General features: G+C 44.1%; 1 protein-coding gene across 2 annotated transcripts in view; it reads right to left on the bottom strand.

Moving 5' to 3' along the window:
* TELO2 (telomere maintenance 2) overlaps positions 1-17,458 on the bottom strand; it is a 27,923-nt gene extending 10,465 nt beyond the window's left edge. The window contains exons 1-12 of one of the 2 annotated variants that reach the window (XM_052772838.1): positions 17,163-17,458; positions 16,334-16,611; positions 15,689-15,757; positions 14,866-15,013; positions 14,371-14,473; positions 13,521-13,589; positions 12,446-12,587; positions 11,040-11,176; positions 10,178-10,266; positions 9,045-9,155; positions 8,338-8,423; positions 7,949-8,040 (exon numbers count right to left, since the gene is read on the bottom strand). In XM_052772838.1, coding sequence (XP_052628798.1) covers positions 7,949-8,040; positions 8,338-8,423; positions 9,045-9,155; positions 10,178-10,266; positions 11,040-11,176; positions 12,446-12,587; positions 13,521-13,589; positions 14,371-14,473; positions 14,866-15,013; positions 15,689-15,757; positions 16,334-16,611; positions 17,163-17,446 — 1,608 coding nt within the window. In that variant the 5' untranslated portion in view covers positions 17,447-17,458. The remainder of the gene's footprint in view (positions 1-7,948; positions 8,041-8,337; positions 8,424-9,044; positions 9,156-10,177; positions 10,267-11,039; positions 11,177-12,445; positions 12,588-13,520; positions 13,590-14,370; positions 14,474-14,865; positions 15,014-15,688; positions 15,758-16,333; positions 16,612-17,162) is intronic. The other variant, XM_052772839.1, reaches the window with a different exon arrangement.

Below are 17,458 nucleotides of genomic sequence, written 5' to 3'. Positions count from 1 at the left end.
GTCTTTGGTAAGAAGAGCTGGTCCCAAGGACCAGCCAATGAGGTAGAGACAGTTCCTGATAAGAAGCAGGAGCAGGCCCCAAGAGCCAGCTAAGACTGGTCTTGCGGCTTGGGTAAATACCAAGAAATCACTGAGCCTGCGCAAGAAAAAAGGTTACTAGCGGTGACGAAGAGGAGTCATCTATCTTCATCTCTGCGACCACCAGACGACCACCATAAAGAGGCACTGCGCAAGCGCAGTTGAGAGGAGACTATGGAAATGACCTCTCAGAGCTAATTTTAATATGAAGCAGGGATAGGTTATGTACAGGCGTATTGTGAATATGTAACACTTGACTGTATAAACTTGAGACAAACTGCCGAGTCGGGTGCGCACGACTTTGGTGGGACTACCCCCCGCGCGGCCCAGCGCTGAATGAACATACCTACTTTACAATCTCACTGATTGTGGAGTCTGTTTTCCGCACATCAGTTTGGCAAGCCAGGCAGGAGGCTCTCTGCTCGGCTGCGGGACCGACTGCGGAGCGGATGCCCCTAGGCGCGCCCCAAGCACTTTCCTCAGAGGAGCCTCCGCTGCCAGCCGCTCACCGCGGGAGCAGACAACAACCTCCTGAAGCCGCGGACTAAACGGTATGTTTACAAAGGTAGCCTGTAAAAGTACAGGCCGGGGCAGCTGGTAAATCACGCAGAGACGTCTGGCGTGCAGCGTAGTCCCAGTATGGGAGGAGGGTACCCTGTATGGTAAGGGGGGATTTGCTGACAGATAGAGCGGCCGCTAGCGATCTTGGGGGTAGATCGAGCAAATCCGGGGTGACTGCTGTATCCCAGTATCGGGAGCCAGGACGGACCTGTCGATGACTGGTATATAAGAGGCAGGAGAAGGGTAGGCGCACCCCCTCGCAGTTGCGCTTGGTTTATGGGGTAAGAGGACCCCCTCGCAATCGCGCTTGGTTTATTTTTGCAGCTGCCGAAAGGTTGTCAACTGGAGCGATGATTGTATGATGTGAATGTTTGGAAATTTATGTTAAAGATTTTGTGTGGGTGTGTGGAAATGATATGTTGAAATTTATAGGTGTATGTATGTTTGTTAATGTGTAAATGTCTTTACGTATTAATAGGGGTGATCCCCTGCTTTGTATGTGGGCTTGTAACTGGACTATATAGTAATTAGCATCCGGCTTGGGTTTTGTTGAAGTGTAAATCTTGTGGGAGAAGGTGGTACTGTAGCAGTACTGTAGCAGACGGAAACCAGACTGCCTTGAGTGTTTTCCCCAAATTCCACACTTTTATGATTGGGAAGGAGTTCACTAAGAATCCGAAATAGTGAGATTGGTGTGTAAAGGAAAATTTAATTCCAGAAATTTGGGATGTGTGGGAGGAAAACTGGGGGAAGACTATAAAGAAGTGTAAGGAACGATTTGCATGGAAGCTTATTAAAAGGAGAAGCCAAAATCAAACTTAAGAATTATTAGGAAGAGTATTAAAATGGGAAACAATCAAGAAGGAGTATTGAGGAAGAGTCCTCTGGGTTGTGTAATTGCCCACTGGAAAGATATTGTTGGGACCGGAGGTATGGAAAGTAAAAAGAACCTTATTAAATATTGCAATCAGTGGTGGTCGTTGTATAAGTTAGAAGGTGATGCTAAGTGGCCACTTAATGGGTCAATAGATAATAATACTTTATTACAACTAATGCTGTTTTTAAGGAGAGAAGGAAAATGGGATGAGGTTTTGTATGCAGACATGTTTTTCACCCTCCGAAATCATCCGGAGCGGCAAAGGGACTGTGGAATGGTACCCCCACAGGACCCCATGGTGCTTGCACTTGAGCGAGAGAACAAGGAGTTTAGAGGTAAACTGAGGTGGTGTTGTTTGGCATGTAGTATTGGACAAAGATGTACAAAGACAAATAAAATCCATCAGGCACCAGAACAAGATCTAACTGATTTGTTTAAGCCTCCCCCTCGACCACAGGAACAGGATGCAGACTCGGATAGAACTCCGACCCCCCCAAACAGCCCTGTATCTTCCCGTACTAGGAAGAAAACTACCTCAACAGCTTTACAAGCACCTCTCCGAGAGGCAGTGGGGCCAGATGGTGGGACGATGTTAATCAAAGTACCCTTTTCTACTGCTGACCTAGGGGAATGGAAAAAGGTTGCAAAAGATTATAGGAGAGATCCGATAGGTGTAACTAAGCATTTCCAATTTATTGTAAAACAGCATAACCCTGATTGGAAGGATATACAGCTATTATTGGAATATATGACTGAGACAAACAGCTGATTTTAAAACCAGCAGGGAACCTTGCTGAAGATCATTATAAGATTACAGGAGGGGACATTAAGGAATATTTCCCTCTCCAAGACCCAAAGTGGGATGTTAATAGATCTGCACATATGGAAAGATTGCAGGGGTATCAGGAGTGGATTACAAAAGGAATAGAAAGAGCAATCCCCAAAACTATAAATTGGTCAGCTTTATATGCAGTTAAACAGAGTCCTTCCGAGTCTCCATCTGAATTCCTGGATCGATTGAGGGATGTAATGCGCTGCAGCACACCACTGGATCCTGGGTCAGAGGTAGGAATACAACAATTAGTCTCCCTGGTTTTGGGGCAATCTACAAGGGATATAAGGCGCAAACTTCAGAAATTACAGCCTACAGAGAGTAGGAATTTAGAAATATTGTTGGATGAAGCATGGAGAGTATTTAGTAACAGAGAGGAAGGATATAGGCAGGGGCAAAGGAAATTAATGGCTGTTATCCAGGAAGAAAGAGGAAGAGGGCCTAGACGAGACTCACCCCGACTGGGCAAGGATCAATGCGCTTTGTGTAAGAAATTTGGTCATTGGAAAAAGGAATGCCCAAGGAACAAGGAGGATCAGAGGGCTCAAACAGGAGGAACGGTAGCCCATGTGAAGGGAGATTGACGGGAACCTGGGGAATCTACCCTAGTGGATCCACTGGTTATAATTAAGCTAGGGAAAACACAACAAGAGGTAGAATTTTTGGTAGATACAGGAGCAACATACTCGATTCTGAATCAAGCTTTGATGCCCCTGGGAGATGATTATGTCATGGTGAAAGAAGCGACTGGCCAAAGTGAAAAGGCATATTTTTGTAAACCTTTAGAAGATAAATTAGGAAAACAGTGGGGCATTCATAAATTTTTATATATGCCCAACTCCCCAAAGGCACTTTTGGGAAGGGACTTGTTGGAACAATTAGGAGCAAAAATTGTATTCAAAAAGGGAGAAATTACTCTGGAGGTAAAAGATCAGCAATATATTCAAATATTGAGCCTAACTTTAACCAGTCTCCCCCTAGAAGGAAGCATTAACGAGGACATCTTAAACCAAGTGTACCCGGGGGTATGGGCTACCGATGCACCTGGAAGAGCGAAAAGTGCTCCACCTGTTGAAGTTAGGATCAAGGAAGGCCAAAAGCCGGTAAGAATTAAACAATATCCCCTCAAGAAGGAAGATAGAGAAGGAATCCAGCCGGTGACAGAAAAATTTTTGCAGTTGGGATTATTAAAAGAGTGTGAGTCTGAATTCAATACCCCTATATTACCTGTTCGGAAGCCCGATGGGTCATATCGGGTGGTCCAAGACTTACGGGCGGTGAATAAGATAACTGAAGATCTTTACCCGGTAGTGGCGAACCCATATACCCTGTTGACCGTATTAACACCTGAATTGACTTGGTTTACTGTTTTAGATTTGAAGGATGCTTTCTTTTGCCTCCCTCTCCATGAAGCCAGCCAAAAATTATTTGCATTTGAATGGGAAAACCCCAAGAGTGGTCGAAAGACCCAGCTCACTTGGACAGTGTTGCCACAAGGATTTAAGAATAGTCCTACCATTTTTGGCAATCAGCTTGCGAAAGACTTAGAATCCTGGGAAGCCCCGTCTGAAGAAGGGAAGCTGTTGCAGTATGTGGATGATATCCTGATCGCCACCAAAAGAGAGAAAGATTGTATGACATGGACAGTGAGTCTGTTGAATTACCTGGGACTCCAGGGGTACCGGGTATCCAAGAAAAAGGCACAGGTAATGCAACGCAAAGTGAATTATTTGGGCTATGAAATTAGTGCGGGACAAAGAACTTTGGGACAGGCCCGTAAAGAGGCAATATGCCAAACTCGGAGACCTCAGACAGTAAGAGAGTTACGGACTTTTCTTGGAATGACGGGGTGGTGCCGATTGTGGATCTATAATTACGGATTGCTTGTTAAACCACTGTATGCATTGACAGCCACTGAGCAGAAACACCTTGAGTGGGACAAGGAGACCGAACGAGCCTTTGAGCTACTGAAAAAGGCTTTGATGTCGGCCCCGGCCTTAGGACTCCCAGATGTGAGTAAGCCGTTTCTTCTTTACTCCCACGAGAAGCAGGGCATTGCCCTGGGAATATCAGCACAAAACCTGGGTCCGTATCGACGGGCAGTTGCCTACCTTTCTAAGCAGTTAGACACGACTGCAAAAGGTTGGCCTGGATGCCTGCGGGCAGTTGCGGCTGTGATATTGAATATACAGGAAGCCCGGAAGTTTACTCTGGGCCAGAAAATGACTGTTTTGGTGTCTCACACGGTATCAGCAGTACTGGAAGCGAAAGGTGGACATTGGCTCTCTCCGCAAAGATTCCTGAGATATCAAGCTATATTGGTAGAGCAGGATGATGTGGAGATTGTAGTCACTAACATTATCAACCCAGCTTCTTTTCTCAGTGGGAACACAGGAGAACCGGTACATCATGACTGTTTGGAAACCATCGAAGCAACATACGCCAGTCGCCCAGACCTGAAAGACAGCCCCGTGGAAAACTGGGAAACTTGGTTCACAGACGGAAGCAGTTATGTCCTAAATGGTAATCGACATGCGGGATACGCCGTCACCACCAGCCAAGAGGTAATAGAATCAGGGGCTTTGCCTATGAACACCTCCGCACAGAAGGCAGAAATAATTGCTCTAACCCGCGCCCTGGAATTGGCCCAGGGCAAAGTTGTGAACATTTATACAGACTCCAAACATGCCTTTGGAGTTGTATACACACATGGAGCAATCTGGAAGGAGAGAGGACTATTGAGTTCTCAAGGGAAAAATATCAAACACGCAGAAGAAATTCTGAAGTTACTGGAAGCTGTCCAGCTCCCTAAGAAAATAGCAATTATGCATATTAAGGCACACCAGAACGTGAGCTCAGATTTGGAAAGAGGGAATGAGCTGGCAGACAGAGAGGCAAAACAAGTGGCCAAAACAAAGGTAAAAACAGAAGGGGCCTTAATTCCTGATAGGCAGATTTCCCTAGAAGGTAAGCCAGAATACACCAAGGAAGATCAGAAGCTCATTACAGATTTAGAAGGGTCGTATAATGAAGAGGGGTGGGCTCATACCCCACAAGGAAAGCTAATCGTTCCCTCTTGCTTATTATGGCATTTGATATGGGAGGAACATAGGAAAAGACATTGGGGAACAGAGGCTCTGTATAATCATTTGATAAGAGAAATTGTGGCTAGAAATTTATACACCACGGTGAGACAGGTGACTCAACAGTGTGATCTTTGCCTCCGGACTAATCCTAAGAATACCCCCAAGCCAGAAATGGGCCAGATTGGAAAAGGCAATGGGCCTGGACAACAATGGCAAATTGATTTTACAGAACTTCCAAGAAAAGGGGGGTATCGATATTTATTGGTATTAACTGATACCTTTTCAGGTTGGCCAGAAGCATTCCCAACAAGAACGGCTAAAGCTCGGGAGGTAACTAAAATACTGGTACAAGAGATAATACCACATTTTGGGGTTCCAGCAACCATATCCTCTGACAGGGGACCACATTTTGTCTCAAAAATAGTACAACAAATTAGCCGCCATTTGGGTATAGACTGGCAGCTTCATACTCCATATCACCCCCAGTCGAGTGGTCAAGTGGAAAAAATGAACCACTTAAACAGCAAATTGTGAAATTAGGACAAGAAGCAAATTTGACATGGCCTCAGTCTCTCCCTTTAGCCCTTATGCGTATACGAACAAGACCAACGGCGAAAGGAGGACTGAGCCCCTTTGAAATTCTGTATGGACAACCCTATGGGATACAGAGAGGGGTGTCTGTACAAGCGGGGGATGAAATTATGACTTCTTACATGGTAGCACTAGGTAAACAACTTAATAAAATCAGGAAGCATGTGGTAGGGACTCGAGGGAGAGGTTTGGATGGGCCTGTACATAATATACAACCAGGAGATTATGTGTATATAAAGTCTGTTACAGAAAAAACTCTGGAGCCGCAGTGGGAAGGACCATTTCAAGTATTACTTACCTCCTTCACCGCGATTAGGATCAAGGAACAGAGTGCCTGGATGCATCACACTAGGGTGAAGAAGGCACCCAAAGGACAATGGACTTCACAAGAAAAGGGACCTTTGAAGCTCAAATTTGTAAGACATTGATTGTCATGCTCCTGAGTTGGACCTTGCCTAAGGGGCAGGCTTGGGATCGAAATACTTATTTAAATATGACAGAGAGTATCTCGAAAGTACTAAATTTATCAGATTGTTGGGTATGTAATCCCCTTCCTCAGGGGAACATGGAACTCCCCTTTTTAGGAGTCCCAAGCACAAATTGGACATCTCTCATTAAAGACGGGCCAGACAGGAATGGATTATGCCTTTATGGAAAGGGAAATACCCAGCAGGGACCCAGCTTTGATCTGGAGGTACCTGACCCTAAAGAGGTCTTAATTACTGGCCATTGCTTAAATATTACTGATAATATTTGGGGAGACTCTTACAACGAATGGAAAAAGAATCAATTATGACGAAAACTCGAGACCAACAAATACTTTGAGAGGACGCTAGATAGGGAAACAATGTATTAGAAGTACTAGGATTAGATATAGTAAAAGAATTTACTATTTTCTAGAAAAGGGGAGACTGAGACAAGGGGAGTCAAAAGAATCTCAGTAGACATAATAAAGGGGGATGAGAGATGATGTTTAGCACTTACATTGTTGAAATTAGCTGAGGCAGAGACAGTCTTTGGTAAGAAGAGCTGGTCCCAAGGACCAGCCAATGAGGTAGAGACAGTTCCTGATAAGAAGCAGGAGCAGGCCCCAAGAGCCAGCTAAGACTGGTCTTGCGGCTTGGGTGAATACCAAGAAATCACTGAGCCTGCGCAAGAAAAAAGGTTACTAGCGGTGACGAAGAGGAGTCATCTATCTTCATCTCTGCGACCACCAGACGACCACCATAAAGAGGCACTGCGCAAGCGCAGTTGAGAGGAGACTATGGAAATGACCTCTCGGAGCTAATTTTAATATGAAGCAGGGATAGGTTATGCATATGTATAGGCGTATTGTGAATATGTAACACTTGACTGTATAAACTTGAGACAAACTGCCGAGTCGGGTGCGCACGACTTTGGTGGGACTACCCCCCGTGCGGCCCAGCGCTGAATGAACATACCTACTTTACAATCTCACTGATTGTGGAGTCTGTTTTCCGCACGTCAGGGAATAACAATTAAATTCAATTTCAATTCAAAATCAATTAAATCTAAAATTAAAATCAATTGGTCTGTGGAATTCACAGCTGCTCCGTAAACTGTATCTCTAATTTTTTTCTGCCCAGCACAAAGCATGGAGCTTCCTCTGCTTCCTCACATTACTGGCAAGGTCTATTTGCAATGCATTTCATTTTCAGCGCTGGAGCTGGTAAATGCCATACTGTTGCCAGCACCTTTGCCTGCTTCTTTGTTCCTTTGTGCTCTGTATCCTCACCTCCAAAGCAACTATTTCCTTCTGTTTCCCTTCCCAAGTTGAAAGCTTTAAATCCAGGTACACATTAGCCTAGCCTGATGCTCTGTTGGCATGTTTAGTCTTCTCATGAGGGCAACAGGATAATCCTGTATTACAGCCCACTGGTAACTTAGCTCATACTACTTCACCTCTCTTGTTGCTGCTGGATTCTTTCGAACCAAGCTCTCAAGAGTCTTGACTGTAGCTTCCCATTTGTCCACATCTTCAGATCCTGTCAGGACTGAAGGTAATCAAAAGACAAACAAAAGCTATTAACAGAATGGTTGGGCTTGGGTATATACCCCCAACTTTCTTCTGCCAATAGTTTGTCTTGTTATAGGCAGGTATCACTGACCCACCACATGACTAGTATTAGGAACCAAACTGAAATTACTCAGAAATTACAGTTCAACACTTGAGCCCAGATTACTGAAATCCTACAGCTTCTTCAAATTAGCTCAGAAAAACATAAATCTACAGAGACCATTCTCCCCAAACCAGTAAGAAACAGATAAAGACTCAGCCCAAAATCTCCTACCTTCAATACAGTCTCGGATATACACAGGAGCCTTAATCTTTAGTTCTTTATCCTCTGACATGTCATAAGGGATGAGGTCATCATCACTGTAAAAGAAATAAAGGCAGGAGTTAGTCTATGGGGTATAGATGTTCTTCCTTTCCCCAGCTATCCACACAAAAGGGAAAGAACCAGCACATAACATTGTCATAACGCCATCACTCTTGCATCATCCAGCAGCACTGTTGAAGCCTAGCCTGAAAGGGTTCCTTAGGAAGTTCTATGAATTACTCTGAAGCTCAGTGAAATAGCAGTTCTGTGACCAGATCTGGAACTGGATCTCCTGGTTGGTGCAGGAAGGAGTCAGGTCACCAAGAGACTAGAAGCTGATTTTTGAGATTTCTTTATATATTGGTAAAGTGACAGAATAAGGCAGGCCCACTATTAAAATGGGTAGATATATTCGCAATTCCAGGAAACATGTATCTAAGTCAAATGGAATAAATACAATGGTTGTACATGACATGGGTGTTGCTTAAATTATCAACTAACATACTTGCGTGCAACTTCCCACAAAGTCCTACTCTGCTGCATACCACTCAGCTGAACAATGTCAGAAAACACAAGACTTGCCAAGAAATGCAGCTACTGATAGCACCCTTCTCCCCACATCTGCTCTTAAGAAGCTGCCATTTATTTTCCATTTCCTACCAGTTTCTTGCCCATACCTGTCAAGTTCAGCATCCGACTCCTCATCTGACATCACAAGGGCTGCTGTATGTGATTTCTTGTTACTTTCCAATACCAATGGCAGTGCAGCATCTGCTTTCTCATTCCTGCTGTGAGGGAACAAGAATATTAAAACCAGTAAAGTAGAAGTCCCTACTCACAAGCAAGAAACTACCCACACCATCAACCCTTGCTGCCTAAACAGAATGGCAGATCATTATTTCTGCTGCAGTCTCCCACCTAGCTTGGCCAACACAAGGAACAAAGTCCTGGGAAGAAGAATGGGGTGAAGGGAGAAGAGAAGCAGAATCTCTTAACAGAAGAGCAATGGATTACAAAAATTAAGCTAGCTAATTTGCTGTGTTCCCCCTGCACTAACTTGTACCTAAGACTGCTAAGGAAAGACCCATCTGTGATAACTGGATCACACTGGCCTGCACCATATTTGAAGCTATGAATTAAACTGAACAAATGGGGAAGAAACATCTTTAACTATTGCTAGTGGGATGAATACAGTAATGGAGAAATTTTTTTTTCTGACTCTGTACCTATTTCTGTGGACTTTGGCACGTCCTTTCATCTCTCCATTTCTCAAATGCTGTCTACGCCCCTAAAACGGGAGCAAAAAACCTGTATTTCACAGGAGTGCTGGAGAGTTTCATTTGCTAATAACATGAAGTGCTTCATTCATCTGCTGATAAAATTAAGTGCTTCAAAGAGCCTCAGCAGATGCTATGGAAGTTAAGAGCACCAAAGAACCAGTCTTTAGACTGACAGACAGGCTAGATTTTTGTCATGGAGGAATGGGCTAGGGGCATATGGCCCAAATGCCAGATTTCCCAGATGTGAACAGAAAGGCCCACTTTATTCCACCCAGGGGCACACAACACCCCTAGAAACTGCAGCATGGTTTCATGACATGCAGCTATCAAACAAGCAATTTTAATACATACTACCATTTGAATTACAAATTTAACGTAACTACACTGCTCTGTAAGAATAAAGTGCATTATAATGCTTAAGAATATGTAAGACATCCTGAATACTGTATACAGTTCTAGTGTGTAACTCAAAAAAAGGTATGGAGAAGAGTAAAAAGATGGCATGGAGATGAAGAGTAGCAATATCTTACTTATCATCTGGAAGGCTGGGGACAACACAGGATGGTGGAGTCTGCACCAGAAGGGACTTCAATTCTCTTGCTTCATCATCTTCTTCATACTAGACATTCAGAATAACTGTTACTGAACTCTATTTGATTTGCCCAGCATTCAACATTTGACCCTTTGACTGCATGCAAATGAAGACTGAATCATGAGCAGATGAACCCACACAAATCCTATTTCTTTCAATCACTGTGCTGCCAGCAGTAATGTATTTATGGTGTATAGCAATCTGTGCCATATGTAATCTTTGTCCCTATATTTAACAGTAGTACCTGATCAGACCTTGCCTGAATGTTATTTACAATCTTTAAAACATTTAATAAGTGGCAATGTGACATGATAGATGATGCAGGTTTTTAAAGAATTAATGTGATTTAATCATGTAATTCTTATAAACTCTACTGGAAATAACAGCGCATATATCCCTACGTCAGTCTTGAGAATCTCAACTCGGAGCAGGTCTTCCCACTGTGTCAGGGACTGAATGTTCACCACTGGTTTAGGTTTGAAGTTCCTTCTTAACTTCCACAGGTCAGATTCCAATTCCCTCATGCAATATGATAATCCTCTAGCAGTTCTTTATTACCAACAGTTTACCCAGAACTTTGCCATTGGATTACACTCTTAAGGTCATTCTCAGCCACCTGGCTATTTTCTATACAATTGTTTTTTGTAAACAGATATCGCCTCTTTTTGAAAGTGTTGCTGCCTCTCCTTATTTCCAGATAATAAGTGTTAGAACTTGCTATAACGCCCTGGATCATCTGATTTAAAGCTTTTATTTCCTCTAAGCCCTGCACACCAAACAAATTTCATTATAACCTTCACCTGAAACTTCAGGACAGGCCCATCAGTATTTATTTTTGAACTAATGCTCTCTGCCACAATCATTCCCAGATGCCGTATTTGTGGCAGGTTGCTGTCCAAGTGGCATTTCACACCCTCCATCATGCTTGTGAGAAGCTCTGAAAAAAAAAAACACCAACAAAACAGTGCATGGAACAATGACAGAAACAAACATTCATCTTTATGCCGGTTCCTGGAGAGGGCATCTTTAGCCATTCACCACCCAATAATGGGTAGAAAGATAGGAAGGGCCCACACAACTGTGACTCCTCTTTCAACAATGGCAGTATTGCCCTTCAGCACCAATATAATAAAACCATGCTTTTTCATGGGGTACAAAGTCAACAGAACATTACAATATATTCTAAATTTGGAATATTTTGGTTTTCACTGAAACAAAAAAGGATAGTAAGCCAAGGCAATCTTTAGCTTGTTTTTAGAGTGCTTCAAAGCTGCTTAAGTAAAAAGTCATGTTTTGAGGAAGCTACAAATTCTGACCAGTACAACCATCATGGAGGGAGAAATTACCCTCACCACCTAGATAAGCTGAAACAGGCACGTAACACCAGTATTTCTCAGCCCACAGAGAATGATGGTTGCCAGCTTTACCAGACAGGCTTACTGCTTTAAGTAGTGAAAAGCTTATCTTTTCAACAACTGTCGGATAAAAAACCATTATAAAACTATAGTACTGTTAGTAAATAACAGGTCACTTATTCACCTAAAGAAGAATTAATTCTAGAATGAAACAGATGAACAGGTCTTGTAAGTCAACCTTCTCCCCACCAAAAGCCACACACACACAGAAGTAACTCTAGACATTGGACAGAACTTTTTTTATTGCAACTGAAAGAAATTTTAGACTAGGACCCCAATGTGCTACGCACTGTATGACTACAGAATAGGAGGTCCTTGCCAGTAACTCACTATCCCTACTCACCTCACACTGAGGGGAGCAGAACGACACAGAGAAATGCACATGGATAGTCAGAGACCAAACAAACAGCTTTTTATGCTGATGTACTTTCCTCTGTCCCCTTTGGAGCCTTACTCATGCTCCAACGGTAAGCCTATGAATTACAAATCACACCATTCCTCTAACCAGTCCCAGAGTTAATCCTTGTTCTCCTGTGACAAAACTTAAGGGTTCCTAAACCACTGTTCAGGTAAGAACCTTAGTTCAAAGATATGCTTCTCCAATTTCATAATTTAAAGCAATACACTTGGAATTATATCATATCAGTACTAAAGAAAAAGAGGATTCCAGCAGGCTACGCCATTTGCCAAGATGAAGATGGGACAATTTTGTTTATCCATAGATCAAAACAAGATGTTTTTCCACTCACAGTCAGACCTTCTGTTAAACAAATCCAACCCCACCACCTCACCTTGTCTGCAGCTCTCAATTTCAGGCTCCTTCAGGTGGGAGAGGCAGATAAGGATGGCCTTGCTAATATACTGCTGCTGCTCAGGTGGAGAGTGTTTCACAGCACTACTGCTTCCCCAGGTCTCCAACAGTTCTTGCAGCACCTGAATCAGAGAACTTGAAAGGGATCTTTTCTACACATAAGTAATCTTTCTGAAGCACATTTTTGAAACCCGTTTTCACGCAGCACTTTGTATATTCTGATGGCCCTTTGGTCTTCATGCTTCCCAGTGAACTTTACGCTCCCTACAAACAGAGCTTTGTATTTCAGGGCCCAAAACATACTGTGTTTGACCAGCTGAGAACTCCACACCACCTTCATTTAATATACTAAGTATGGGGTTTTTTTATTTAAAATTATAAAGATGTCTATTTCTCATAAATATTATATGCAAAGCAATATGCATTATTGTCAAAAACCAGTATGATATTATATGGTTTTGTATGTTTTCAGTCCAATCTTATATAGCTGCCAGTACTTCCAGATAATTTTACAATGTGTAACCAGTGAAAAAACAAACAGTAACTGACAAAACGGTAGAGATTTCCAGACATACAAATTTCCTAGAAGTTCCATCACACTGGTGACTTGGAGGGAGAAAATATCTGCATCCTCACTGAGGAAAAGGTAGATGAGAGAGATTGATTCATCAACCATTTGGCACACAGACAGTTCTCAAACAACTGCATCACTTGCTGCCATCTGCCCAGCCACACAAACAGGGGATGACAGAGGAAGCTGGGAAGGATGGAGGACATGGGACATCTGTCGGAATCCAAGCCTCATTAGTTTTGCTACTTGGAAGACAATTTACCAATTAAATATGAAAAACTAACACCAGCAGTGCAGAAAGTCTTCTATTTGTATATCACAATTTACTTGTGATATGGTAGGGCTTCCCTCACTCTCATGAACAGTAACGGAAGTGTCTTAGAGAAGTACCAAAACTGTGCACCCCACAGACACACATACACACACTCACACAGTAGAATTTTTTTCCATCAGATATCTCACCAACAACATTACTTAACCTTACTTTGATCAATAAGGCACGCCGAAGGCTATCCAGGGACAGGTAGCCAAGGACGTTCTGCAGCACTGCAGTCTGCAACAAAAACCATGAGTCTTGCTTTAACTGGGCATAAAGTTGTCATCCAGCAATGACAAGTGTGTATTTTTACTATGTTAAACTTTTCATTCTGAGGGACTGGTTGACAACATTCAGAGACAGAAAAGTAAGCAAATTTAAAAAAAAAAACAAACCAACCACACACATGCAGTTGCTGATGAAATATATGGAAAAACAGGACAGGAGTACAGCACGGTGTTTTTACCACCAACCAGATCAGCACAGTCCCAGGCAAACATGGAACACAGGAAGTCTAGAGAATATCTCTCACAACATCACAAGCCACAGAACACTTCCTAACACCTTGTGACAAACTTAGGTGCACAGGAAGCAAAAACCAACAGTCCTCATCTCATCTAATACTCATCCGTGAGGGAGAGTCATGGCTTCTTCAGTTTCTTCTTTCAGGTTCTAAATTAACTAGATGTCTCCAGCTCCCCAGAACACTGAAACTGTGTGCAAATAACCATTTGGTTCCAGAAAAAGAGTACAGTAATTCGTTAATCGCCATCAACCCTGAGAGAGCACATGAATCCTACAATTTCAAAGCAACCATTTACCACTCCCTCTTCACTACATTCAGCTGACAGGATGTAAGCCAACAGCTGCACAACTCAGGTACATGTGGAGACTGAAGGCTGATTTCAGAATGAAGACTTAAATCTTACTCAAGAAGACCTGGAGCTCAGCTAAAAACCACATTGGCACTTGGGGAAAACAGGCATTACAACACCACTGTTCAAGGCAGAGTCCTTACCGTGTGGCAATACTGCAAGAGCAGCACCTTCTGTGTCACCACAAACTGAGCTTTCTTGTTTTTCACAACCAGGTTCCCCAGCAACCTAGACAAGACATCTGCCCTAGCAAGACAGGTTAAGAGCAAAACATTAGGAATCCATGTAATTACTGTCATGCTGCTACTAATCCTAGGAAATTCTGTGAGCAGCTATTTGCAACAAAGTCTCTAAAACACCTCTAAACTTTAAGAGTGAGTCAGTAATTGCAAAGAATGTTTTCACTTTTTTCACTGCATGTCATGACACAGATCTTTAAGGAATGGTGCAGGTTCTCCCTGAGAGGGAACAATCAACTACTTCACTTTACCCCTAGAGCCTCTCAGAAAATGGTACTGTAAGAAACCACCTACACAAACACACACACACGTCAGCATCTTTCAGAAACTGATTCTGCAAGCATTTGTGAAAAAATTCCAGCCTTTGGTCTGGATCGGGGAGGAAAGCAGAGTTCTTACCCGGGTGCTCTCTGCACAAAACCAAGGACCACTGCTTCCATCCACCGATCTGGCACACATTCAACCAATCGCCAGCATATTCTTTGCCAGATGCAGTCTGACTTGGTGAGATCCGTTAGGCGGGGTACCAAAACACTCAGAATTTCCTCTGAAGTGGAAGAGAAAATAGGTAAATACACCAGATGGACAGAACTGGTGCAATGGTACTCAAGGTCAGCCTCCAAATTTCAAGATCCTTACAAGATGAAGAAATACAATGTACAGTTTGCAGTTCTAAATTGCCCCTGTGGGAAGAACTAACCTAAGACAATTAAGGAACTTCCAAGCATTCCTCATCACACTAAACAGCTAGAAAATCTTTCCTCTTCTTCCCCAGCCCTGTTAACTACTGCATTCAGTGGCTTAAAAGTCCTAAGCAAAGCCGGACTGAAGGCTACTCACGTTGAGAGGGTTATTACATATGGCAGTGATTTATGCTGGCATTTACAAGGCACTTTTAGACCACTGGATGAAAAGCACTAGAAGAGCATTTAATAGTTATACCCCAAATGGCAGGATGAGAAGACTAATGACCTCATCAATTTTTGAGAGAACAGATCACTTTCACATGAGCTGACAGAAAAGCATCAACATCTATCAGATATGTAGTTGAGTAGCCTCAGAAAGCAGACAGCAGCCCATGCAGTCCAACTCACAAAACCCCCAAAGTATTAATTGGTCATCTCCCACTCCCTTTGCTGGTCATCATCATAGTCATCCTTCCATACTAATACCATAAAACAGACTTTCCCCCCTCCCCAAAATAGTACTGAAAACCACTCACTTTGTCTTCCATGAACGCATACCTTCCCCAGGACATGAGAAACAAAAGAGATTGAGCAATCCAAGCCTCCTGGGATAAAACAGACACAAGCTTAACAAGAGCATCACCAGTATCCTCCAAACAATCTTCAGAAGGAGGTGCATACACTTCTACAAGTACTGAAGCCTGAAAACATAGATTAACTTTTTCTCTTCAAGCATCATCTCATCTTCCCCCTACCACCTGCCTTCAGGCACAAAACAGCACCCAGTATTATTTACACACAGTGAGCATCAGAAGACTAAAGTAGCTCAGTCCCACTTTAACACAATGGTAACAAAGCCAGTGGTTCATTCAGTGCCATTTAAATCTTCCATACAATTCCTTCAGCACAGACGAAGTGACCACAATTAAGCTTTGGCAACAGATGATGCTATTTAACTTCTTGTAGGATTGCAGCTTTCAGTGAGATTTTAAAAAGCTTTGGCTGTCTTCCTTATTCCTGGTATCTTATGCTTTTAAACACAACAAACTTCAGCCTGAAGGATAAACATGAGGCTCTGCAATACCCATTATCTGTATTTCAAGCACCAGCCAAAGGGGTCCATGCACAAAACACTTCTGAAGAAGAGCCATCTCTATAGCACAGTCCTCCTGCAATCTTACCTCTTAGAGAATCGGAGATCTTCTGCAGCACCTGGATAACTGCACCACCCAAGAGAGGAAAGTAGTTCTGTGGGAAGAATACTGCTGGGTTTTTCCCCTGGAGTTTACTGCTCACATGATCAGGCAAACATACAATCTTGTTGAGCAGGGCCTCTTGCAGCTCAGGTGAGCCAGCCTGCGCTTGCTGCTGACAGACCTCCCACATCAGCGCTGAAATCCGTCCCTCCTGTAAGAACTGTTCCAGTACCTCAATGACCTCCCTCGGATGAACACTAGGACTGGAAGAAAGTAACTGGAATAAGTCCCTGCCCCTTTTAACTGATAACAAAAGACATGCATGCTATTGTTTTGCTATTGTGGTCTCACCACTACAACATTGCTGCTCAATCACACAGAATTTTAATCCAAAACAAGTTAAAATCAAAGCGATTTTAATCCCTTTGTATCTCTACGGTTTCCTTGGCTCCTAGCGTTTCAGGATATTCAACAAGCATAACTGAAGACAGTTTTGTGACCTCTGCAGGAAGCACCGGTGCTGTACGTGGGTTTTGAAACGAAGGGATTCAGGGGGCCCGAGAGCAGAGCAAGGCCTCCCCACGCCCACTCCCATCTCCGTCCACCTGCACGTTTATGCCCCCGTTACACCACAGGTGGGGCACCCTCAGACATCCCTCCTTTTGCGCTCCGAGACGAACTCGGAGGCGGAGAAGCCCCCTCTCAGCTCTCCAGGCCACCGCGCCGCCTGACGCCCGCCTCCCACCGGGATGCAGGCCCCAGGAGCCCCGGCCGAGCCCGCGGGAGCCGCCCGCCAAGACCAAGCCGGACTGACCCCGGGGAGGCGAGGGCTTCCAGCAGGACGCAGAGGGCGAGGCCGGGCGGGCCCTCCAGGAAGCAGCCCTGCCACACGCCCTCGGGCCGCACCGCGCGGGGCGCCCGGGCCAGGCTCCGCAGGAAGGCGCCGAAGAACGCCCGCTCCCGCTCCCCGAGGGCGGCCGGGCCTCCCGCCGCCTCCAGAGCGGCCCGCACCGCGCCCAGCGCCGCCGCGGCCCCGTCCCCGCCCCGCTCCAGCGCCGCCGCCGCCTCCCGCAGGGCCCGCTCCAGCGCCGCCGCCATGGCACCGACGGG

This window comes from Harpia harpyja, chromosome 21, assembly GCF_026419915.1.
Source record: "Harpia harpyja isolate bHarHar1 chromosome 21, bHarHar1 primary haplotype, whole genome shotgun sequence".
Lineage (NCBI taxonomy): Eukaryota > Metazoa > Chordata > Aves > Accipitriformes > Accipitridae > Harpia > Harpia harpyja.
Note: the sequence above shows the minus strand (reverse complement) of the source record. Positions and strands in the feature narration are given on the sequence as shown.